The following is a 25,285-nucleotide window of genomic DNA, read 5'->3' on the forward strand; positions in this document are numbered from 1 at the left end:
AATTAACTTTTAGGTGTGATGGTAATACCCTACACAAAGGAGTTTATCAGAAATACCTATTACTAAAACAAGTTAATCCTGCAAATACTCATAAGTAGGAACTCGTATTAGCAGCTTCCTCCTGACCTTGAAAGGATAAAAGTCTGCAACTTAACTTTAGCTCCCTACAGTCTTTCAAATAAATGTAGGGCATAAAATTAGATGAGTTGGTAGAAAAAAACACTAAAACTTAACCCCTTCTTAATAACAATGAGAAACTGTCATTTACCTTAGCTGTTCAAAATAAAGCAATACATTGTATATTTAATACCAGTAATTAACCAAAAAACTTTTATACTTAAGTATTTTATTGTATGCTGCTGCCAGTGTATATAAAATAATTACCCTTGTGAAATAGAAATTTATGAAAATTCAGAGAGGTAGATGTTAAGGACTGACAAAAGTAGAAGTTTATATAGTATGGCACGTGTTATAGGGATAAGCTTTTGTACAGGCTTCAAATTTAGTTCTCCTTTGAATATTCACTGGTTCATGTAAAGTGGTTTAGAAAACCTGAAATGGAAAAGAAAAAAATGAGTTAGGGTAAAGTACCAAAGCACAATAGTTTTTTCTGAAAAGTAATACATCTTCTATTACTTCAAGGGCATTCATTTGCAAGTCAGCTTATAAAGTGCTTTCAATTAAACTAAGCCTGTTTTGTTTATATTTTTTAAAGATTTTTAAATTTATTTTAGAGAAAGAGCACGAGAGCCCATGTGCATGCCCAAGCAGAGGAGGTGTCAGAGGGAGAGAATATCCAAGCCAACTTCTGCCTATGTTTGGCTTGATCTTACAACCCGAGATCAGGACTTGAGCTGAAACCAAGAGTGAGATGCTCAAATGACTGAGCCACCCAGGTGCCCCAAACTAAACTTGTTTTTTAAGAAAGCACACATATCAGTGTTCTAGGGAAAAACTGAGAAACAGGAGATCTCTGTGGTATATAAAATAAAATTTCCTCTTAATTTTCACAACCACCCTGAAGAACAAGTCACTTCTGGTTTATAAACAGACTTAAAAGATGAACTTGTCTAATCACTGCCAAATATACTCAATGTCCTAATTTTTTTTAAAAAAAAGTTAATATAAAAATCTCTTAAATTCAGAAAAATCTGAACATTCCTAGAAAATGAGCAATAGGCACTCCTCTGAGGAGAGCAGTTTGGCTGTATCTACTAAGATAAAAGATGCAATCCCACTTCTATTTACCTAGATAAACCTATACATAAAGAGAAACATGTACATGGATATTGACTATAGTGGTATTTTAAAAGAAATATCCTAAATGTAATTCAATAGGGGAACAGATCATGGATAAATTAATGAGGGTTTATACACATTATTGAATACTATTGCAGCAGTTAAAACAATCTACATGGATCAACACAACTCTTAAAAATATGGAAGTTATTCCTTTAAAAAAACAAAACTATGTTTTATTTTTTAAATTTTATTTATTTATTTATTTATTTATTTATTTATTTATTTATTTAAGATTTTATTTATTTATTTATTCATGAGAGACAGAGAGAGAGAGGGGCAGAGATACAGGAAGAGGGAGAAGCAAGCAGGCTCCATGCAGGGAGTCCAATGCAGGACTCGATCCCGGGACTCCAGGACCACACTTTGGGCCAAAGGCAGACGCCCAACCACTGAGCCACCCAGGCATCCCAAAAAAACTAGCTATGTTTTAAAACTACAAAATATAGGGGTGGGGGTTATTGGTGACGGGCACTGAGGGGGGCACTTGATGGGATGAGCACTGGGTGTTATTCTATATGTTATCTATATGGAAAGGTAGAAAAATGTCTTTAAAATTTCTTTTTGATAAATCTATACTTATTTTAAAATTTATGATATTCTGGGATGCCTGGGTGGCTCAGCGGTTGAGCGTCTGCTTTTGGCTCAGGGCACGATTCCGAAGTCCCAGAATTGACTCCCAAGTAGGCTCCCTGCATGGAGCCTGCTTCTCCCTCTGCCTGTCTCTCTGCCTCTCATGAATAAATAAAATCTTTTAAAAAATAAATAAAAATAAAATTTCTGGTATTTTTTAACAGATGTTCAAGAAGCTTAAACAATCAGTGGTGAAAAAATGTTTAACCTCAATTACAACCAAATTGGTGTAAATTAAAAAAAAAACTAGATAAGCAGAAAATAGTGAATAGGCTGAGGTCTCTCTGGTGAGAGCTCAAAAAAAAACAGCACTCTCAAGGTCCCAGTGCAGTTTGCTCCTGGCTATCAAATATTATTGAATTTTATTTTTTAAATTAAATTTTAAATGTCATTCCTTACTAAATTATTTTTTAAAGATTTTATTATTTGAGAGCTCAAGGGGCAGGAGGGAGTAGAGGGAGGAACAAGCAGATTTTGCCCTCAGCAGAGCCCAATGTGAGGCTTGATCGTATGACCGGAGCTTGAAATCAAGTCAAAAGCTTAACTGACCCAGCCACTCACCCCTAAATAATTTGACTTTTAAAAATTTATCTTAAAGACACAGAGATAATAATAATAATAAAATAAAAATAAAGACACAGAGATAAACTATACATAGGAGTACCAAGATTATTTGCCTCACCATAGCTTCAAATTTGAAAACCTCAACATTTAATAAGTTATAAATACAACCACTGAAAATCTCATTTATGAAGAATTTTTAATGAAATAAAATTCAAGTCTTTTTTTTAAAAGCAGAAGAAAAATTGCACATACTAGGATTCTCATTGTCTGTAAATCAGCCCATAAATTTTTCTTCTTCTTGAAAGTAAAGGAAATCTAATCTATTAACAGTGATTGTTTCTGGGTGTGCTGATCACAATAATTTCTATTTTCTTTGTACTCTACCCTATGTTCTCTTAAACTATAAAAAACATATATTTTTAAAAGATGTGAAAATAAAGACTGAAACGTAGATTCATTGCATCCAGGCCATTGACTGTGGGCTCAGGACCACCAGCATCAAAGTAACCTGGAAGTCTGTAAGAAATACTTCACCCCTAGAATTCAGACCTATTGAATTTGAATCTGTATTTGAACAAGGTAATTTGCAGATACATTCGAGTTTGAGAAGAAATACTTTTACATCCAAATGTCCTTTTCCTGGCTCAAGGTGTTTCAAATCATATCCATAAACCTGTTTTATTATACTGCCAGGATTAGTAGCCATTATTCTACTTTGAAATCTGGGTTCTTATCCTAGCTATATTTTTAACTTTGAGCAAGTCATTTAAACATTTTTTTGTAGATTTTTGTGAAATAGAACTATTAACATTCAGGTAAGAAGCCAGGCTTCTTAACAGTATTTTATATCAAATGAAAATATACTTTGTTAAGTGAATACAATGGGGAACAGAGGTTTATTTTTATTTTTTAAAATTTTTATTTATTTATGATAGTCACAGAGAGAAAGAGGCAGAGACATAGGCAGAGGGAGAAGCAGGCTCCATGCACTGGGAGCCCGACGTGGGATTCGATCCCAGGTCTCCAGGATTGCGCCCTGGGCCAAAGGCAGGCGCCAAACCGCTGCGCCACCCAGGGATCGGGGAACAGAGGTTTAAAAGGAATCTTTAATAAGCCATAAAAATAGGAGCTTTCCAAAAACTGCCATGAAGAATAAATATTGCCAGAAGGAAAGAACTATTAACTATTAAATATGAATGTGTCAAGCTGTTAAAAAGAATTACTTCCTTATGGAAAACCTGTTACTCAAAGGTGGTTTCTGGTGTTTCAAAATCCTAACCAATTTAACCAATCATTTACTGGAAACATGCTGACTTCCTGGATACTACCAAATGTACAAAGCCTAATCAGGGAGGGCACAACTATGTAACATGGTATTTTAGGAAGCAGCTTCCTGAACTTTGAGGAGTCAGAATGTTTGTAAAGGGTGTGTGCCACACAGTCTTTTTTTTTTTTTTTTTTTTTTAAGCACTATTTAAGGCGGCTTCTTATAGTTCAGTACTAAACCCTCTGACTAAGGTACTGTGTATTTTTATAAAAGGGAGCACCCCTGTATTATGTTTTAAATTCTCCACCCCATGTTTTTTGGTCAACTCTCTCTTAGATTAACATGATACTCTTTTGTACACACTGATATTTGACCTGGAAGGTACCAATTAATATACAGACACATGCCTTAAACTGGACGAGTTCTTTAGTTTCTTAATCTTCTGAAGTCAAATCCACTCTGCCACCATGAATTCAGCTATCTTTACCATACAAACAAGAATAAAGACTAAAACCTGTTACTCCCGACTACAAATGTCAACATGTTTATTCAATGATCTCCTGATTTTCTCTTGCATTCCCAACTCCCAATTCTTTGCTGTGCTGCACTGTAGCTGGGTTCTTAAGAGAAATGACATCAGAATTAATCTAAATCAGTTGGTAGTATTTAAAAGCCATTCCCATAAACATTGCAGATTTTCTAAAAACTGTCCAAATATTAAGGAGACTTACCATCAAAAGATTCGTTTTACTACAAAAAGGAACAGACTTTCTGGGGTCTGAAGGGATTCGTACTTGAAGATACACCAGTTAGCAGGGGGTCGTGTTGGGCATTCTGCAGACAGAATTGTTTCAAATCTGCAGCTGCCTGGGAGACCTGTACAAGACAAAAGGAGGGAGTAGTGGGAAGAGGTGAGAATGTTTTAATGCAGGGTTCCTCAAATCTTTGAAATACCTTCTTTTATCAAAAGATGATATATGTGAATTGAAGGTCGACAGTCATATACTGAGCTCATGCTTAAAGCACTACATGCACAGAAGACTATAGTGTTTTCTTTTGCTTATTAAAAACATCAAAGGATTCAGTACATCTGCAAAGAAAAATCCATCTTGCTAGTTTATTAATAAACTTCAGAGGTATTCAACCTTCAGGGTACTCAACATGTTTTTTTTTTTTTTTATTAAAAGCAGTACACATAATACACAAGGGGTTAAAATTCTAGCCAGCTATTACTTTGTCTTGAAAGCAGTATTACTGGAAAAGTGCTTCTGTGAATGAACATCATGTTCTAAATCTGCACCATTCAGTTCATTGTTTTGGTATTATGTACCATCTGTTTAAGGTTATGAAACTGGACGGTGACCACTTTCTGCTCAGTGTCATGTGACTGAAAAGCTGATAGCAAACTTTTGAATTATTTTAACAACTTCACTGAGCAGCCTGCCTTTAAAAAACGGTGTATTTGCTTAAGTATGATTTAACAATTTTCATATACATATGCAATACCACTCAAACAGGACGTAAGGTATTAAGTATCACTTAAACATTGTTTACTATTTGTATATGTTCTGATAAGGTGATGTAGGATATCAAAACAATGAACTGAACGGTTCAGATGCCTAACACGAATAACTAAAAGATGCCCCGAATGAATACAATATCCTAAGTCTTGAGGTTTAGGAAGATGGGAAAAATGATCATATATCTTCAGTTTCGACTACTCCCAAGGGGGGGTGAGGGCAGGAGTCCAGTCCAGCTGGCACCTGCCTTTGAAAGGAAGGTAAAGGCATCACAAATATTCTCTATCAGAAGGAATCCTACAGATTACTGCTCTAGCCCAGACATTTATCTGGTAAAAGGATACGTGATCCTGAGAGGACTCTCAAGTCTTGAAATCTATTTGTATGTTTGGCTTATACAACAGTCCAGGGTAATAACGAGTTCCATAGGTTTATTTAGCAACTGTGTAAAGTAGTATGTAAATACCTGGTACCAAGTGCTACAAAAAATGGCCACCCTGTTTACCCACCAAAAGAAGGTACAGCTAAAGTGGGGGGTACACATGGTATATTTTTCACAATCTTAAAACTTGGTTTCATACACATTACCTAGTAGTAAGGATAAAGTATCTATTAACTTTCTGGCTGAAGTGCAGGAGGCTCCAACTTGACTTTCACAAACTTCTCAAGCACTATTACATGCCAAATATACTTTGAGCTACTGGGAATACCTAAGAGGAGCCGGGGTCCCAGTTATGGAGGGGGCGGTTCAGGGGAAAATACAGACAAGGAGCTCTTTGGAAAAAAGAGTGGTTAGATCATGCTCTAAGGGAAGGTGTCTGTGCAGAGGTGACATTTAAACTGAGATCTCAATGACAAGGAACCAATCAGGTAACCATCTGTGAGAAACCAGTGACAATTGTCACTGGTTTCTCACAAAAGGCTCTAAAACTTCTGCTTTTAGACAAAGGCTCTAAAACTCAAACAAGCTACTAGCCCTAAGGCATTGTAATAATCATCCAGGAGGTTAAAACCTATAATTTTGGCATAATTATTAGTGTCCTCTTTTCACTCTCAACTCAGTGTCCTGATTTGGCAATATAAAGTATGGTCACCCTCCATATGGTAGAGTTTGTCAAGCATTTGAGAAAATTTCTATCAGTTGTATTCAAAAGTTTAACAGTAAACTTGTGTCAGTTGAAAAATATCACCCCAAAAAAAGCATCTAGCAGAGTCATGGACAAAATACATACACAAAATCGAACTAACCACATTTTACAACAGATTTGAAGAAAAGCTCATTTAAGTCCCAAGATGGGATGCCCTCACCTCCTTGCTACAGACCTAGCATAAGATGAAATGAGAACTCTAAGAATAAATCACTTGCTGCCACTTTAAGGAGCCCCACCCAGAAGCCTCCTGAAGAACTGGAAGTGTAGGGAGCTGGTGTCACTCTGAAGAGTTACTGAAGTAACTAGGAGTTTCATGGTAAAACCCTCAGGGTACTTTTAGTCTGAGGACTTCCATCTCATTTTCTTTTGAGACAAGAACTAAGTACCCCTACTGAAGGCTTTACTGCTTTCAACCAGCCTTTCTTTTTGCCCCCTACACCCCTCATTTTTTTCTTTCCTGAGCCAGTCCTATGATAAAGGCACACCTGAATGATAATGTAATGGTTGGTTAAGAAATAGGATTTCAGGGGATCCCTGGGTGGCTCAGCGGTTTGGCATCTGCCTTTAGCCCCAGGGCGTGATCCTGGAGACCCGGAATCCAGTCCCCAGTCGGAATCCAGTCCCCAGTCAGGCTACTGGCATGGAGCCTGCTTTTCCCTCTGCCTGTGTCTGTCTGTCTGTCTATCATGAATAAATAAATAAAATCTTAAAAAAAAGGAAGAAAATCTTAAAAAAAAAAAAAAAGATTTCACATAGAGTTAAATCCATTAAATCCATCCAAGACTGACCATAAACCAATGGGATGAGGTAAGTATCTGAAGATGAAAGAAATGAACTCCAAACAGCAATAAAGTCTACAAGCCCTTAAAGCCAGGAAGGGAGGGGAATCCCCACACCAAAAGTGATGGGAATTTCCCTTCTGTCCTGAGGTGACCACAACTGAGTAAGCTAGGTCCCTGCCATGTCTATTTAAGGAAATAGGTAAACGGGAGCCTATCTTCCCCCCAACAAAACATTTCAGGGAGAAGTAAAGACTAGCCTGGTGCGTACACAATCAAGTCCTCTTAGAAATTGGCTGTTTTCTTTCCATAGAGTGCACGATTTATATTCTTGTTTCTTTTAATTACAAATCTTTTGTTTCTTTTAATTACAAGAAGTGTTTCGCTGGTAGCTGACCTGCACCAAACAGAAGCCAATCCACATAGGATTTTAAAAATCAGGAGAAACTTGCAACAGCAAGTCAGGTTATCCTACCCAACACACACACAAAAGGTTTTCTCCCCCAAACTAAAATGCCCAAGGTCAGTGTTAACCAAACGGCAAAACAAGTAAGATTGGTCCACTCTGATCACCCAGATACGCAGGCCGGTAGATGTTCCCAAGGCCCAAGGCCAGGGCACAGCAAACTGTGCCCAACAGACCTGAAATGCACGCTCTGTACGAGGCTGTATAGGGCCCTAGTGGTCATGCCGGGCACTGGGGGGAGGGGGGAGGCGATGAAAACAAACTTGCTTCTTTGAACCTAAAGTCCGCGTTTGCAAAAATTCCTTTTCAAGTATGTGTTGGGTGGACAAAAAGGGAGCTGGGCGGTGAGAATCTAGTACTAAAAAGGAGTGGGTTTGGGGACATTCTGACACGAAAACAGGTTCTGCTTTGAATTAAAAGTCAGATGAAACCGTCCAGCGAAAAGAAAGGGTGGAGTCCGGGAAGCGAAGGGCTGGGAGGCGGCGGAGCAGCTGCTGCCCGAGCCAGCCGCGGAGTCACCGCGGAGGGAGGCGGCCGGAATGCGGGAGGCCGCCGTTCAGCCCCGGGACCTGCCGCCCGGGAAAACCGGGCCGCCCCCCGCCCCGCCCCGGCCCCCGCCCGCCCCCCAAGCCGCCGCGCCGGCCCGCGCCGCCACTTCCCTGAAGTTAGCGGCTCCCGGCTCGTCGCCGCCGAGCGCGCGTCCTCCGCGGGGGAAGCGGGACCCCGCCGCCCCCGCCCTCCCCTGCCCTGCCCTCGGCCGCCCGCCCCGCTCACTTTCACGCGGTTGAGCCCCGCTTCCAGCCGGAGCTGCTGAACCACTTTCTTCATCGCGGCGACGCTGGAGGAACCAGACATGGCGCTCGCAGGTGCTGGGCAGGCTCGTCCGCGGGTGGATCCGTCGCGCAGTGGGTCCGAGGGGCCAGACGCTGGGGCGGCGCGGCGGCGGCGGCGGGGCGGGGGACGGGGGCGGGGCTCGGAACTTTGTCGCTTAAGTTTCCGGTGCTTTGCCGGGCGGCTCCACCCGCAGCGCGCATGCGCGCTCCTCCCCCGCGCTCGGTTCCAGCGCCTCAGCCCCGGCGGGAGCGCCGAGCCCGAGGGAGGGGGCGGGGGCGGGGGCGCGGGCGCGGGGAGGGCGGAGTAACCGTGCGGCCGGAGCGCGGCCGGACGCCCACCTTCTCCCTCCTCGCCCGAGAGGCCGACTTAGGAGAGGTAACAAAAAAAAAAAAAAAAAAAAAAAAGAAGGGCTTGTCCTAAGCCGCCGAGAGCCGAGGGGGACGCTGAGGAGACCCGGTGGGGGAGTTTGTGAAAGGCCTGGGGGCGGCGTGCCGAGGAGGTCCTGACTTTCCTGACGGCGCGGGCGGCAGAGGTTGAGGGAAGAGAAGGGCCCCGCCGAGGTGTGGAGGAGCCGCAAGTGCCCGCGCGAGTCACTGACGCCCTGTCTCCTTAAAACGGGTCTCCGGGTGACTCGAGTCTGTTCCCCGGGCGGGCGGCCGCGGGTACGCGGGCGCCGAAGGGGGCAGGGAGGGGCCCTGTAGCGGGGGGCGGGGAGCCGGGGGGCGGGGGCGCGTCTCCACGTCGGCGTGTCGCGCGCTCTCCTGGAGGACGTCGTGAGCGAGCCGAGGCCTTTGCTGCGGGTTACGCCCGCCTGTCTCCTCCTCACGCTGTCCTTTTCGTCTGGCGGGTATCGACCCTTCGTGCACCTTGACAAGTAAAACTCGGTTTTGTGTTTTGGGCAAGTCCGTTCTGCGCGTCCGTTGTCAACTCACGACCTGCCTGCCCCGCTGAAGTTGACCTCGGGAGGAGTTCCTGGAGCGGGAGAGCAGTAGGATCTCAGCAAGCAGAACCAGGCGCCGCTGAAGCGGTTCACCCATGGAAACGTATGTATGATGTCACACAGCGATTGACATCATACATACGATTCAAGTACCTCAGCGAATACCCTAGAGTCTGCAACAAACGAGAATAGTCTCATCACTAAGACCCGTTAGATTTTTTTGCAGGGTGAGAGAATCCACATATAATCTGCTCTGATTGACAAAACCTACCCCTAAACGGTTTAGATCATTTTACAGGAATGTACAATGCTACTCAATTCGCATGAGAGACGTAATGACGAGGTTCATAAACCAAGGTATAAATTCCAGGCTCTACCACTTACCTTGGTATCCCTGGGCGAGCCACTTAAACTTGGCTGGGTCTCTTTTTCCTCATTTCATAATGAAATAATAAAGCTTCCCAGATTTTTTTTTTTTTTTAATGGACAAATCTGTTCAGTATGCTCTGCTCACCACAAGCGTAGCAACCGTCTGTCCCCCTACAATGCTCTTACAGTCCCGTTGACTGTATCCCGGAGACCTACTCATTCCATAACTGGAAGCTCCCGCTCCTCTTCACCCCTTGTGCCTCTCCTAACCTCCCTCCTGCTGGCCGCCGGAAGTTTTCTCTGTGATTATGGGTGTATTTCTGGTTTTGTTTGTTCGTTTGTTTTTTAGATTTCAGGTGTGAGTAAAACCATATCGTATTTGTCATTTTCTGATTTCCTTCACTTAGCATAATATCCTCTAGGTCCATCCATGTTGGAAAGGGCAAGAGCTCATTCTTTTTCATGACTGAGTAATATTACATTACTGAATAATATTCTATATATTCTTTATACAGTTTATCAGTGGATACTTGGGTTGCTTCCATGCCTTGGCTATTGTAAGTAAGTAATGTTGCACAAAACATAGGAGTGCATATATCTTTTCAAAATAGTGTTTTCATTTTCTTTGGGAAATATCAAGTAGTGGAATTACTAGATGGTAGGTGTTTCTTTTTTTAAATGGTATTACTATTTTTAATTTTTGAAGAAACTCATACTATTTTCCACAGTGGCTGCACCAATTTACATTCCCACCAAAGGTGCATGAGAGTTCCTTTTTCTATTTTTAGCTTTTGAAGAAGCTGCATACTGTTTTCCACAGTGGTGCACCAATTTACATTCCCACCAACGGTGCATGAAAGTTCCTTTTTCTCCCCATCCTTGCCAACATTTGTTCTTATTTTTTTTCTGAAACTAGCCATTCTAACAGATGTGAAATGATATCTCTTTTGTCATTTTGATTTGCGTTTCTCTGGTGATTACTGATATTGAGCATCTTTTCATTTGTCTGTTGGCCATCTGTGTGCCGCCTTTGGAAAAATTCTTCAAGTCCTCTGCCCATTTTTTAAAAGATTTTATTTATTAAATTTAAGTAAGAGACAATGTGAGCAGAGGGAGGAGCAGAGGGAGAGAGGATATTAAGCAGACTCCATGCCCAGGGGGGAGCCTGACATTGGGCTCAATCTCAGGACCCTGAGATCATGACCTGAGCTGAAATCAAGAGTTGGACGCTTAACTGACAGAGCCACCCAGGCAGCCCTCTTCTGCCTATTTTTAATATCACATTGTTTTTTGTTATTGATGTATAATTAACATACAATTTTATATTCGTTTAAGACATCTAATGATTTATCAGTTTCATGTATTACTCAGTGCCCTCCACAATAAGCGTACTCACCATCTATCACCAATGTTATCACAGTATTATTGACTATATTTTTCATGCTGTACTTTTTGTTTCCATGACACTTGTTTTATCATTGGAAGTTTGTACTTTTTAATCCTATTTCACTGATCTCCCCTATGGTCCTTTGCTAACAGTTTGTTCTTTGTATTTAAGTATCTGTTTTTTTGTTCATTCATTTGTTGTTTAAATTCCTCATATAAGGGATCCCTGTGTGGCGCAGCGGTTTGGCGCCTGCCTTTGGCCCAGGACGCGATCCTGGAGACCTGGGATCGAGTCCCACGTCGGGCTCCCAGTGCATGGAGCCTGCTTCTCCCTCTGCCTATGTCTCTGCCCCCCCCCCTCTCTGTGTGACTATCATAAAAAAAATTCCTCATATTAGTGAAATCATGTGATATTTGTCTCTTTTTTTCACTTAGCATAATACTCTCTAGTTCCATCCATGTTGTTGCAAAGGGCAAGATCTCATTATTTATTTATCTCAGTATTAATGAGTAATACTCCATTGTGTATATATTCCACATCTTCTTTATCCACTAATCTATCAGTGGATGCTTGAGATGCTTCCCTATCTTGGCTATTATAAATAATGCTGCAATAAACATAGGGGTGCGTTTATCTTTTCAAATCAATGTTTTTGTTTTCTTTGGGTAAATATCTAGTGGTGGAATTACTGGATCATATGGTGTTTCTATTTTTAATTTTTGAGGAACCTGAATAGTGTTTTCCACAGTGGCTGCACCAACTTGCATTACCACCAACAATGCCTTAGGAATTCTTTTTCTCCATATCCTCACCAACACTTGTTGTTTCTTGCCTTTTTTATTCTAATCACTCTGACGTGTAAAATGATCTTATTGTGGTTTTGATTTGCATTTCCCTGATGATTAGTGATGTTGAGCATCTTTGCAGGTGTCTTTTGGCCGTTTATATGTTTTTTTTGGGAGAATGTCTGTTCAGCTCCTCTGTCCATTTTTTAGTTGGATTATTTGTGGTTTTGATGTAGATTGTGTAAAAAGATTTATTTATTCATGAGAGACCTAGAGAGGCAGAGGGAGAAACAGTCAGGCTCCCTGCAGGAGCCCGATCCGGGACTTGATCCCAGAACTCCAGGATCACGCCCCGAGCTGAAGGCAGACTCTCAACCACTGAGCCACCCAGGCGTCCCTGTGTAAGTTCTTTATGTATTTTGCATATTAACCCCTTATCAGATGTATAATTTGCAAAAATCTTCTCCCATTCAGTAGGTCACCTTTTCATTTTGTTGATGGTTTCCTCCACTGTGCAAAAGCTTTTTCTTTTGATGTGGTCCTACTAGTTTTTTATTTCCCTTGCTTGAGGAGATGTATCTAGAGAAATGTTGCTGAGGCTGGTGTCAGAGATTACTGTCTTTGTTTTCTTCAGGTCTCATATTTAGGTCTTTTTTTTTTTTTTTTTTAAATTTTTATTTATTTGTGATAGTCACAGAGAGAGAGAGAGAATGAGGCAGAGACACAGGCAGAGGGAGAAGCAGGCTCCATGCACCGGGAGCCCGACGTGGGATTCGATCCCGGGTCTCCAGGATCGCGCCCTGGGCCAAAGGCAGGCGCCAAACCGCTGCGCCACCCAGGGATCCCATATTTAGGTCTTTAATGCAATTTGAGTTTATTTTGGTATATGGGTTGGAGAAAGTGGTCCAGTTTCATTTTTTGGTAACTGTCCCATTTTCCCAGCACCATTTGTTGAAGAGACTATCTTTCCCTGTTGTGTATTCTTGCCTCCTTTGTTGTAAATTAATTGACCATATAAGCATGGTTGTATTCCAGACTCTGTTCTGTTTCATTGACCTATGTGTCTCCTTTTGTGCCACTACCACACTGTTTTGATTACTATAGCTTTGCAGTATATCTGGAAATCTGGGATTGTGATCCCTCCCTCCAGCTTTGTTCTTTTCTCTCAAGATTGCTTTAGTTATTTGAGGTCTTTCGTGGTTCCATACAAATTTAGTATTATTTGTTCTAGTTTTGTGAAAAATGCTATTGGTGTTTTGATAGGGAATGCATTGAATTTGTAAATTACTTGGGTGGGTAGTATGGACATTTTAAAAATATTGAATCTCCCATAAGCATGCAATATCTTTCCCTTTGTGTTGTCTTAAATGCCTTTCATCAGTGTTTTATGGTTTACAGAGTATGGGTCTTTCACCTTCTTGGTTAAGCTTATTTCTAGGTATTTTATTCTTTTTGGTGCAATTGTGAATGGAATTGTTATCTTAATATCTTTTTCTACTACATAATAAGTGTATAGAAACACAACAGATTTCTGTTTATTCATTTTATATCCTGAAACTTTACTGAATTCATTTATCAGTTCTAGTACTTTTTAGTGGAGTCTTTACGGTTTTTATGTATAGTATCCTGTTATCTGTGTATAATGACAGTTTAAGTTCTTCCTTACCAATTTGGATGCCTTTTATTTCTTTTTCTTGTCTAATTGCTGCAGCCTAAACTTCTAGTGCTATGTTGAATAAAAGTGAAAACGTGCATCTGTGTCTTGTTACTGAGCTTAGAGGAAAAGCTCTTAGAAGAAAAACTTTCACCATTGAGTATGATGTTAGCTGTGGCTTTTTCATTAGTGGTCTTATTATGTTGAGGTTCTCTCTAAACCTGTCATATTGAGAGGTTTTATCAAGAATGGATGTTGTACTTTCTTAAATTCTTTTTATGCATCTATCAAAATGATTATATGGTTTTTATACTTTATTAATGTGACTTATCATGTTGATTGATTTGTGACTATTGGACCATCCTTGTATCCCTGGAATAAATCCTATTTGATCATGGCGAATTATTTTTTTTAATGTTGAAATTGATTTGCTGATATTTGTAGAGAATTTTTGCATCTATGTGCATCAGGGATATAGGATTATAGTTTTCTTTTCTTTTTTTTTTTTTTTGTAATGTCTTTGCCTGGTTTTAGTATCAGAGTAATGCTGGGCTGGTAGAATGAATTTGGAAGTTTTCCTTCCTCTTCTGTTTTTTGAAAAAGTTTGAGAAGAGCAGATAATAACTTTTCTTTAAATATTTGGTAAATTCACCTGTGAATATGCCTAGCGTCCTGACTTTTGTTTGTTAGGAACTCTTTGATTACAGATTGAATTTTGTTTGGTAATCCATCTGTTCAGATTTTTTTCTTTCTTATTCAATCTTGGAAGATTGTATGTTTCTATGAATTTATTTCTTCTAGGTTCAATTTGTTGGCCTATAATTTCTCATAGTAGTCTTTTTATAATCCTTTGTATTTCTGTGATGAAGTTTGTTACTTCTCTTTCATTTCTGTTATTATTAAGTCCTCCCTTTTTTTTTTCTTGATGATTCTGGCTAAAGGTTTATTAATTTTGTTTATCTTTTCAATGGCTCACTCTTAGTTTCACTGATTTTTATTTTAGCTTCTATTTCACTTATTTCCACTCTGATATGATTTCCTTTCTCTCCCAGTTCCTTTAGGTGTAAGATTAGGTTGTTTATTTGAGATTATTCTTGTTTCTTGCAGTAGACCTGTAACATTATAAACTTCCCTCTGAGAACTGCTTTTGATGTGTTCCAAAGATGTTTAGCTATTGTGTTCCTATTTTCATTTGTCTCCTTTTTTTTTTTTTAATTTCGTATTTGATTTCCTTATTGACTTACTGGTTGTTTAGTAACATGTTTTCAAATCTTCACATGATTGTATTTTTTTCCTGTTTTTAAATTTTTTTCTTGTAATTGATTTCTAGGTTCATACTATTGTGATAGGAAAAGATGCTTGATTTTATTTTAGTCTTAAATTTATTGAGATTTGTTTTGTGGCCTAATGTGATCAATCTTAGAGAATGTTCTATGTGCACTTGAAGAGAATGTATATCCTACTGTTTTTGGCGAGAATGTTCTATATATCTGTTAAGTTCATCTGGTCTGATGTCATTAAGAACCAGTTTCCTTGTTGGTTTTCTGTCTGGATGATCTATCTATTGATATAAGTGGGATGTTAAAGCCCCTTATTATTATCATATTACTTTCAATTTCTCCCTTTATGTCTGTTCATTTTTGTTTTATATATTCAGGTGCTCCTATCTTGGTACATAAATATTACAATTATTATATCCTTTTCATGGGTCGATCACTTTATCATTACATAATGCTCTTCTTTGTCTTTTCTTACAGGCTTTGTTTAAAGTTTGTTTTGTCTAAGTATTGCTACCCCAGCTTTTTTATTCCACTTCCACTTGCATGAATATATTTTTCTATTCCTTTACTTGTAGTCTGTTTATGTCTTTAGGTCTGAAGTGAGTTTCCTGTAGGCAGCTTATAGATGGGTCTTGTTTTTTTTTAATCCATTTGGTCATGCTATATCTTTCATTTGGAGCATATAGTCCATTTACATTTAAAGTTATTATCAATAGGTATATACTTCAATTTTGTTCATTGTTTTCTGGTTGTTTTTATTGTTCTTCTCTATTCCTTTCTTTTGCTTTCTTCTCTTGCAGTTTATGACTTTCTTTACTATTATCCTTTGTCTTTATATTTGTATATCAGTTACAGGTTTTTGGTTTTGAATACATTCTAAATGTAAGTTTGAATACATTCTAAAAGGATTATATTTTTACTCTTTACTCCTTCAAATTTTCTGTATATGATATCAGATTTTAGATCTTTTTATTTTGTGAATTCCTTAACTACTTTTTGAGATATAATTGATTTTATCACTTTTGTTGAACCTTCGTCATAGTTTATAAGTGAATGATCAACTACGTTTACTATATGTTTGCTTTTACCAGTGAAATGATTTATTTTTCATAATGTTTTTCTAGTTCTGGCCTTTTCCATTTAAAGAAGTCTCTTTCACTCTTCTTGTAAGGCCAGGCTAATGGTAATGAACTCCTTTAACTTTTGTTTGTCTAGGAGACTCTTTATCTTTCCTTCAATTGTGAATGGTAACTTTGCTCATACAATATCTTTGGTTGTAGTTTTTTTTTCCTTTCAGTATTTTGAAGGTATCATGCCATTCTCTTCTGGCTTGCAAAGTTACTGCTTAAAAAAATCAGGTGATTCTTTAGCCTTATTTTCCTTGTATGTAACTAGTTGTTTTTATGTTGTTACTTTTGAAATTCTCTCAGTCTTTAGTTTTTGACATTTTAGCTATCATGAGGCTTGGTGTGGACCTTTTTGTGTTTATCTTATTTGCAGTTCTCTCTGTGCTTCCTGTACCTAGATGTCTTCCTTACCTAGGTTGAGGAAATTTTCAGCTATTACTTATTCAAATAAGTTTTCTGCCCCTTTTTCTTTCCTCCTTCTGGAACTTCTACAATGCAAATGTTAGTAAGTCTGATATTGTCTCAGAGTTCCTTTAAGATTTCCTCATTTTAAAAATTCTTTTCTCTTTTTGCTGTTCAGCATGGGTACTTTTCATTACCCTGTCTTCCAGATCACTGATCCATTCTTCTGCATCCGTTAATCTGCTATTGCTTTCCTCTAGTGTATTTTTCATTTCAGTTATTGTATTCTTCAACTCTGGTTGGTCCTTTTTTATATCTTTATCTCTTTCTTGAAATTCTCACTGGGTATATCCATTTGTATCTGTGGTCCAGTGAGCATCCTTATGACCATTACCTTGAACTCTCTCAGATAGATTGCTTATCTTCATTTTATTTAGTTCTTTTTCTGACTTTGTCTTCATTTAGACAAATATTCCTTTCATTTAGACCATATTCCTCTGACTCCTTGTTTTCTTTCAATTCTGTGTTTGTTGCTGTGAAACAGCAACCTTACCCAGCCTTGAAGGAATGGTGTTGTATAAGAACCTTCCTTGTGTAGACTGCATGTGCCTGGTGGCTTTGACTGGCTGTCTGGAGCTGGAGTGAGAAACAAACTGGGAGTTTTATAGCACTCTGCATCAGGGCCACCCTGGTGGGATAGCTAGTGCTAAAGCAGGCATGAACTGGCAGTTCCTTGGGTTCTCGGCACCAGGTCATTTTTAAGCTTGTTTTTTTTTTTTAGTTCTTCTACTCAGTCCCAAAATCATTTTGAAAAAATACCAAGAAATAGGTGGTTCTCTTTATAGAATAGTTAGATCTGGGATCCCTGGGTGGTGCAGCGGTTTGGTGCCTGCCTTTGGCTCAGGGCACTATCCTGGAGACCTGGGATCGAATCCCACGTTGGGCTCCCGGTGCATGGAGCCTGCTTCTCCCTCTGCCTATGTCTCTGCTTCGCTCTCTCTCTGTGTGACTATCATAAATAAATAAAAATTAAAAAAAAAAAGCGGGGCTTGGTTGATGTCTTAAGTTTGCTTAATTAAAAATTTGTTGTAAATGAAAATGTTTTTAATGCATCTGCAGAAATTAAAAATCCCAGCTTCCCAATTTGTGTGCCCATATACTGTAATTCTTACAGCTTTTTGGAACTAATTCTTATGTAATAAGGATGTTACCATGTATGTATCTGAGTTCTGTTTTACTTGGGTTCATAATATAGGCTAATATTAGTACAATGGCAGGAAGACTTTGGATAGGTATAGAAGTGGAAGTAACTAAATGATTTTTTAAAAAATATTGTAATTTAGTGTTTGAGGTGTTAAGATGACAAATTACATTTTTTAAATTGTAAGACATTTACATAGAAGTAACATATGAAACTAACTTGATATAAAAGATGTTATGGGATGCCTGGGTGACTCCATCAGTTACGTGTCTGACTCTTGATTTTGGCTCAGGTCATGCTTTCTTTTTTTTTTTTTTTTTTTTTTTTTTTAGGTCATGCTTTCATGGTCATGAGATTGATCCCCATGTTGCACTCCAAGCCATGTGGCAAATCATGCTTAAGATTCTCTCTCCTCCTTCTCTGCCTCTCCTGACTTGTACTCTCTAAAAAAATAATAGAGGGATCCCTGGGTGGCGCAGCGGTTTGGCGCCTGCCTTTGGCCCAGGGCGCGATCCTGGAGACCCGGGATCGAATCCCACATCAGGCTCCCGGTGCATGGAGCCTGCTTCTCCCTCTGCCTGTGTCTCTGCCTCTCTCTCTCTGTCTCTCTGTGACTATCACAAATAAATAAAAAAAATTTAAAAAAAAAAATAATAGAAATTAAAATTCTTTTGTCCCAGGATATAATTTTTAAATTTTTATACCATTAGAACAATTAGTGAACTCTGGTGTGATTTCATAAAACTGTAACCAGTACCAAATCTCAGAAATTTTACATTTTGTTTGATTTGTTCACTAATTTAACATAAATCAAGATGGAATAATGCTTTGAAATCTTGGAAAGCGTTCTGTTGTGGTATTGATATATTTTTTTTTGTATCCTTAAGGATTGTCTTACTTTGATAATTCTATTTTACAGTAATTCAGCTACCTTATTTTAAAATTTTTATTATATATTTAAATAACTTAAAATTTTCTATGTATTCTTGTAAATTGTCCTAAATCTTTTGAGAAAAATACAGGAAGCAACATATAAACATAGCTTAAAATACTTAAAGACTGGCATTTTCATCTGGGATAATTGTTCACATTTACTGTTGAGGTACCTAAGCCCAGGAAGAAGTATATGTAAAACGATTTCCATCATTATACAGCCATTTGTACAAATTCAATCTTTTCACTTCCAGAAACATAGTTCTACTTTATGTAAAATACCATATATATATATTTAACTTTAATTTTCAACCTTGAGAAAATTGTTTAGAATACTAAAGTATGCCCTGATTACAAGTCTATCATAATTAGCACTGTATTTAATTATATAGGATATATGTCCTTTTCATTGCAATCATCAGTCCTACTTACTAGTTAGGTATCTTTTTGAATTACTATAATATGAGTGTATACATTCCTAAGTTTTCATTTTTTGGTCTATTTTAAAGCTTTTTGTGTTTTTCTTTTCACCCAGAAATGAGTGGAATGCTATATAAAGTAAAAAATCGATTATAACTTTATAAATACAACTTAGATGAAGAAAGATAAAAAAACCCCACAAAATTCCAACTGATGATCGCCCCATTCAAACATTGGTGAATATGTCCCTCAGTCCAAGCCGACCTTCCTCATCAGAGGTAAGAAAATCTTTTAAACTAAAATATAAGAAAGATTTGTTTAACATTGCTTCTGATAAGTTTCAAGAAAGAAAAAATATGGATTATATAGAGTACTCCACTGTATATCTGGTTGTCTGATTATAGTTATTTTATTACAATTCTTTTATCTCTGGCTCATTTCCTCTAAGTACTCTGATTATACTGGAATCCCCAGTGCATTGATCCTATCACTTTTTTTTTTAATTCTTCACCTTGTCATGCCCTACAGCGTAAATACCACAAAGCACTCTTGATTACTGTTTTGCTCACACTTTTGACTTTTTGTTCCTCTCTCATTTCATCCTATTGCTTGGCAAAACAAAACCCCTGGTTTATCGGATTCTTCACCAATGCTATACCTATGCCTACAATGGAACATGGCTGAAAAAAAGAAAAAAAAACCAGCAACATGAAGACTGTTCTCACTTTAAATTCATGACCATGAATCTCAACTAGAACCTTTTGCTGGTAGGCAGTCAGACAACTTTCCGCTTACTCACTTTTCTACTATTCTAGAGAACTATTTCATACCCTCAGTACCTTCTCTCCATTTTCTCTTTAAACCAGCTATAATCATTTTCACTCCACTGCAGCATCAAAACTGCTCTTGTTAAATTCATCTCTACATTACTAAATATGTTGTTTAATTCTTATCCCACATATTCTGGTCTATCTGCAAAACAGTTGACACTATTGATGACTCTTCTTTGGCATAATTACTTCATTTGACTTTTAGCATACACAATCTTGGCTTTCCTCCTACTTTCCTTGTTCATTTTCAGTCTTTTTTGCTAGGTTTTCTTCTTCTTGATCTCTTAATATTGGAGAATTTCAGGGGCCAGCTCTTTGTTCTCTTCTCTATCTGCATTCATTCCTTGATGATCTCAGTATAATGGCTTTAAATACCAACTTTATGATAAGGATTCCCAAATTTATATCCCTAATCTAGTCCTCTTTCCTAAACTGCAGATTCATATTTTCAACTGCTTTCTTGATATCTCCACTTGGATGGCCAGTAGACATCTTAGAAATAGCATGTCTCAAACTGAACTATGGATCTTTTCCCCTTCCCCTAAACATTTTCTACCTGTGACTTTTTCTGTCTCAGGTGATAACAAATCCATCCTTTGAGGATCTAAGAACAAATGCCTTGGAGTCGTACTTCTTTCTCAAACTTCACTTCTAATGTCCTGACTTTAACTTCAAATTATATAAAAAATCTGACCACTTTCCATCATCTCTACTGAGCTACCATTATCTCACACTTTAATTATTTACATAGCTTCATAACAGTTACCGTTTTCTTGTCCCTTAGAACCTGTTTCTATTATCCCTTTAATAGTTATTAAATATAGCAGAATTTTCAAGTAGAGCATTATATGTATCCTAATGTGAAGGAATATGAAATACAGGGCACCATTTATAAAGTATTCTTGCCCCCAGGTGACTAATTTGTATCAATTGAAGGCCACACAGTTAACTCTTTACAAGCCATAGAGGTCTTCATTTCAAGAATGCTTGTGAAATGAGGTTGGCTGGGAAGATGGAATAGGAAGACCCTAAGCTCACCTCATTCCATGGATACAGCTAGGGTAACATTCATCTCAGTATAAATAACCCAGAAAATGACTGAAAAAGACTGGCAGATAATCTCTGTAACTAAAGATAGGGAAGAGGCCACATTGAAGGAGTTAGGAAGGGCAAAGACATGATCTGAGAGCAAAATGGACCATGATCATCTTGGGGCCTTCAGTGGGCAGAGAACCAGTGGTGTGGAGAAGGATGGAAAATAGATTTTCACACTGGGGAGCCCACAAACAGAGAGGACGAATGCCTGTAATATTTGCCTTTATAAATGCAAGGGGCTGAATTTCTTGAGTTCTTAAACCAACAGGACTTAAAGCCTAGAACTTTAAAAATCAGAGGGCTCTGCTTTAGGAAAGCACAGAGGGTGGTAGAAAGTAGAGTCCCTGGGATCCCTGGGTGGCACAGCGGTTTGGTACCTGCCTTTGGCCTGGGGCGCGATCCTGGAGACCCGGGATCGAATCCCACGTCGGGCTCCCGGTGCATGGAGCCTGCTTCTCCCTCTGCCTGTGTCTCTGCCCCCCGCCCCCCCTCTGTGACTATCATAAATAAATAAAAAATTTAAAAAAAAAGAAAGAAAGAAAGTAGAGTCCCTGCCCATAAAGAGCTCACAAAATAGCCCACGCAGATACAAGGTAGAACCAGCGGTTTGAAAAATGCTGGGGGTAGATGAGAGGAAGAGTGATTTGTTCATCTAAGAGCATAACCCAGAGACACAGCGATCACTAGGAGAACCCTCCAGGAACAAAGTAGCTAGTAGGTGCCATTTCCGTCTCCCATGCCCCAGAATAAATACTGGCCACTTCTAGGAACCCATGTGGTGCCTACAGTTGTTACCTAACGTGCTTGCACCAAGCCCTGCCCCCTCGTCCTTTGGCAGATCAGCCCTTCCCAGTCCAGCTCGCCTCAGTCCTGATGCTACAGGTTCCTTCCCTAGAAGACTGGTGCAAACCCTGCCAACACCAAATCTGCTGATCCATGCATTCTGCAGGACCTCACTTTTGACAGTACTAGGGGTAGGTCTTGTTTTACAAGCTGATGGCCACACACTTTCTTTAAATGTACCCCACTCAGGGATCACTGGATGGCTCACCGGTTTAGTGCCTACCTTCAGCCCAGGCATGATCCTGGAGTCCTGGGATTGAGTCCCGCATCAGGCTCCCTGGATGGAGCCTGCTTCTCCCTCTGCCTGTCTCTCTCTCTCTCTCCCCCCCGCCCCCCGTCTCTCATGAATAAATAATAAAATAAAATCTTTAAAAAAAATAAACGGGGATCCCTGGGTGGCGCAGCGGTTTGACGCCTGCCTTTGGCCCAGGGCGCGATCCTGGAGACCCGGGATCGAATCCCACGTCGGGCTCCCGGTGCATGGAGCCTGCTCCTCCCTCTGCCTGTGTCTCTGCCTCTCTCTCTCTCTCTCTCTCTCTCTCTCTGTGTGTGTGACTATCATAAATAAATAAAAATTCAAAAAAAAAAATTCTGTACTTTAAAAAAAAAAATAAAAATAAAAAAAATAAAAAATAAAAAATAAAAAAAATAAACGTACCCCACTCCTGCTGGGGACAAAAATGATACAATAGGCAAAGAGAGCCTCTGTAGACAACAGAACAGAAGGAAAAAGAAGCCAGGACTCAATAGCAGAGCACATGCAACACACATAGGAGACACTTCTTGGAGCACCAGGCCCTGAGGAACAGGGGACGCTGTCCTGAAGGGCACTGTAAGACCTCTTTTTCATAAGGCTATTATTGTTAAGAGCAAGAGAAGTAGCTGCCTTTTCTAACACAGAGGAACAGAAACAGACAGACAAAATTAGACAGAGAAATCCCTCCCAAATAAAAGAACGGGACCAAACCACTGTAAGAGACCAAAGGGAAACATATAAGTAATATGCCTGATAGAAAATTTAAAGTAATGATCATAAACATACTCCCTGGACTTGAGAAAAGAGTGGAGGACATCAGTGAGACCCTTAACAAAGAGATTTTTTAAAAAAAGAACCAATCAAAGAACCAAATAAATAAACATTTATTTACAGTAAATAAAATTTAAAATACATTTAATGAAATAAATACCAGGCCAGATGAAGCAAAGGAAGAAATTAATTACCTGGAAGACAAGTGATGGAAAGTAACCATTCTCAGAAGAAGAGAAGAAATAAAAAGATTACATAGAAACAAAATGAACAAAGGTCTGAAATCTTTCAGCTACAGCAAAAGCGGTCGTAAGAGGGAAGTTTATAGTAATACAGGCCTACCTTAAGCAAGAAAAATCTCAATCTAACCTTACACCTAAAGGGGCTAGAAAAAGAAAAAACTCCAACCCAGCAAAGAAAGGAAATAGTAAAGATTCAAATAGAATTAAATAGTTAAAACAGTAGATTGAGAAATCAGAAACTGTTTCTTTGAAAAAAATCAACAAAGTCAATAAATCTCTAGCAAGACTCATTAAAAAAGAGAGAAGACCCAAATAAAATCACTAATGAAAAAGAAATACAGACAATTGTAACAGAATATTATGAAAACCTATATGCCAACAAATTGGAAAACTTAAAAAATATGGATAAATTCCTAGAAACAAACAATCTACCAAGCTAAAGCATGAAGAAATAGAAAATTTGACTAGACCAATTACTATCAATGAAATTAAATCAGTAGTCAAAAAAGCCTCCCAAAAAAACAAAAATTCAGGACAAGATGGCTTCACAGGCAAATTCTACCAAACATTTAAAAAGTTATTACCTATTCTCAAACTATTCCAAAAAAATACAAGAGGAAGGAAAACTTCCAAATCCATTCTATGAAGCCAGTATCAACATGATACCAAAACCAGATAAAGACACTCCAAAAAAGAACTACAGGCCTATATCTCTCATGAATATAGAAGCAAAAAAATCAACAAAATATTAGCAAACCAAATCCAACAATACATTTAGAAATTCATACACCACAATCAAGTGGGATTTGTTCCTGGGATGCAAGGATAATTCAGTATTCATGAAACAATAAACGTAATATGTCACATCAATAAAAGGATAAAAACCGTTTCAATAGATGCAGAAAAAGCATTTGATAAAGTGGAACATCCATTCATGATAAAACCTCTGCAAAGTAAATCTAGAGGGAACATACGTCAATAGAATAGAGGCCTTATATGAAGAACTCCTAACGAACGTGATACTCAATGGTGAAAACCTGAGAGCTTTTCCCCCAGGGTCAGGAATAAGATAAGGAAGTCCACTCTTAACCACTTTTATTCAGCATAGTACTAGAAGTCCTAGCCACAGTAATTAGACAACATAAAGAAATAAAAGGCATCCAAATTGGTGGAAGGAAGGAAGAGTAAAATTTTCACTGTTTGCAGATGACATACTATATATAGAAAACCCTAAAGACTCCACCAGAAGACTACTAGAACTCATAAATGAATTCAGTAAAGTCACAGGATACAAAAGTAATGTATAGAAATGTGTTGCATTCCTGGGATGCCTGGGTGGCTCAGTGGTTGAACATCTGCCTTTGGCTCAGGGTGTGATCCCAGGGTCTTGAGATCGAATCCCACATCAGGTTTCCCGCAGGGAGCCTGCTTCTACCTCTGCCTATGTCTCTGCCTCTCTCTCTCTCTCTCTCTCTCTCTCTCTCTCTTTCTCTCTCTCTCTCTCTGTGCCTCTCATGAATAAATAAGATCTTTAAAAAAATTCTGTTGCATTCTTATACACTAATAATGAAGCAGCAGAAAGTGAAATTAAGAAAATAATCCCATTTACAATTGCACCAAAACCAATAAAAAATCTAGGAATAAACTTATGAAAGACCTGTATTTTGGAAACCATAAAACACTGATGGAAGAAATTCAAGACAATGCAAAGCCATTCCATGCTCATGGGTTAAAGAGCAAATATTGTTAAAATGTTTATACTACCCAAAGCAATCTACAGATTTAATGTAATCCCCATCGAAATACTAACAGAATTTTTCACAGAACTAAAACAATCCTAAAATTTGTATGGAACCACGAAAGACCGTGAAGCCAAAGCAATCTGGGAAAACAAAACACTGGAGGAATCACAATTCCAGATTTCAAGTCATATGACAAAGCAGTAGCAATTAAAACAGTGTCATACTGAGATAAAAATAGATACATAGATCAGTGGACTAGAACAGAAAACTCAGAAATAAACCCATAATTATATGGTCAATTAATCTTCAACAAAGAAGAAATGAATATAAAATGGGGAAAAAGACAGTTTCTTCAACAAATGGTGTTGGGAAAACTGGACAGCCACATGCAAAAGAATGAAACGAGGCCACTTTCTTTCACCATACACAGAAATAAAATGGATTAAAAACCTAAATGCAAGACCTGAAACCATGAAATCCTAGAAGAGAGTATTT

General features: G+C 38.7%; 2 protein-coding genes across 7 annotated transcripts in view; one reads left to right on the plus strand and one right to left on the minus strand.

Annotated features, from left to right (window-relative positions):
- Window positions 1-329: 329 nt before the first annotated feature.
- GNG5 (G protein subunit gamma 5) lies at window positions 330-8,914 on the minus strand. The gene is made up of 3 exons (XM_072834276.1): window positions 8,454-8,914; window positions 4,495-4,639; window positions 330-552 (listed from the first exon to the last, which is right to left on the minus strand). Exons 1-2 carry the CDS (start codon window positions 8,532-8,534, stop codon window positions 4,514-4,516), a joined length of 207 nt encoding a protein of 68 aa, XP_072690377.1. The 5' UTR covers window positions 8,535-8,914; the 3' UTR covers window positions 330-552; window positions 4,495-4,513.
- SPATA1 (spermatogenesis associated 1) overlaps window positions 8,421-25,285 on the plus strand; it is a 52,694-nt gene continuing 35,829 nt past the window's right edge. For 3 of the 6 annotated variants that reach the window (XR_012034923.1, XR_012034924.1, XM_072834274.1), the window contains exon 1: window positions 8,421-8,888. Coding sequence is in view for 1 of the 6 variants with exons in the window: in XM_072834274.1 (XP_072690375.1) it covers window positions 8,712-8,888 (177 nt within the window). In the remaining 5 variants the exon portion in view is untranslated. Of the gene's footprint in view, window positions 8,889-9,416; window positions 9,557-9,785; window positions 9,811-19,126; window positions 19,290-25,285 lie in introns of those variants that run through there. The other 3 variants (XR_012034927.1, XR_012034926.1, XR_012034928.1) reach the window with 3 other exon arrangements.

The sequence above is a fragment of the Canis lupus genome, chromosome 8 (assembly GCF_048164855.1).
Source record: "Canis lupus baileyi chromosome 8, mCanLup2.hap1, whole genome shotgun sequence".
Lineage (NCBI taxonomy): Eukaryota > Metazoa > Chordata > Mammalia > Carnivora > Canidae > Canis > Canis lupus.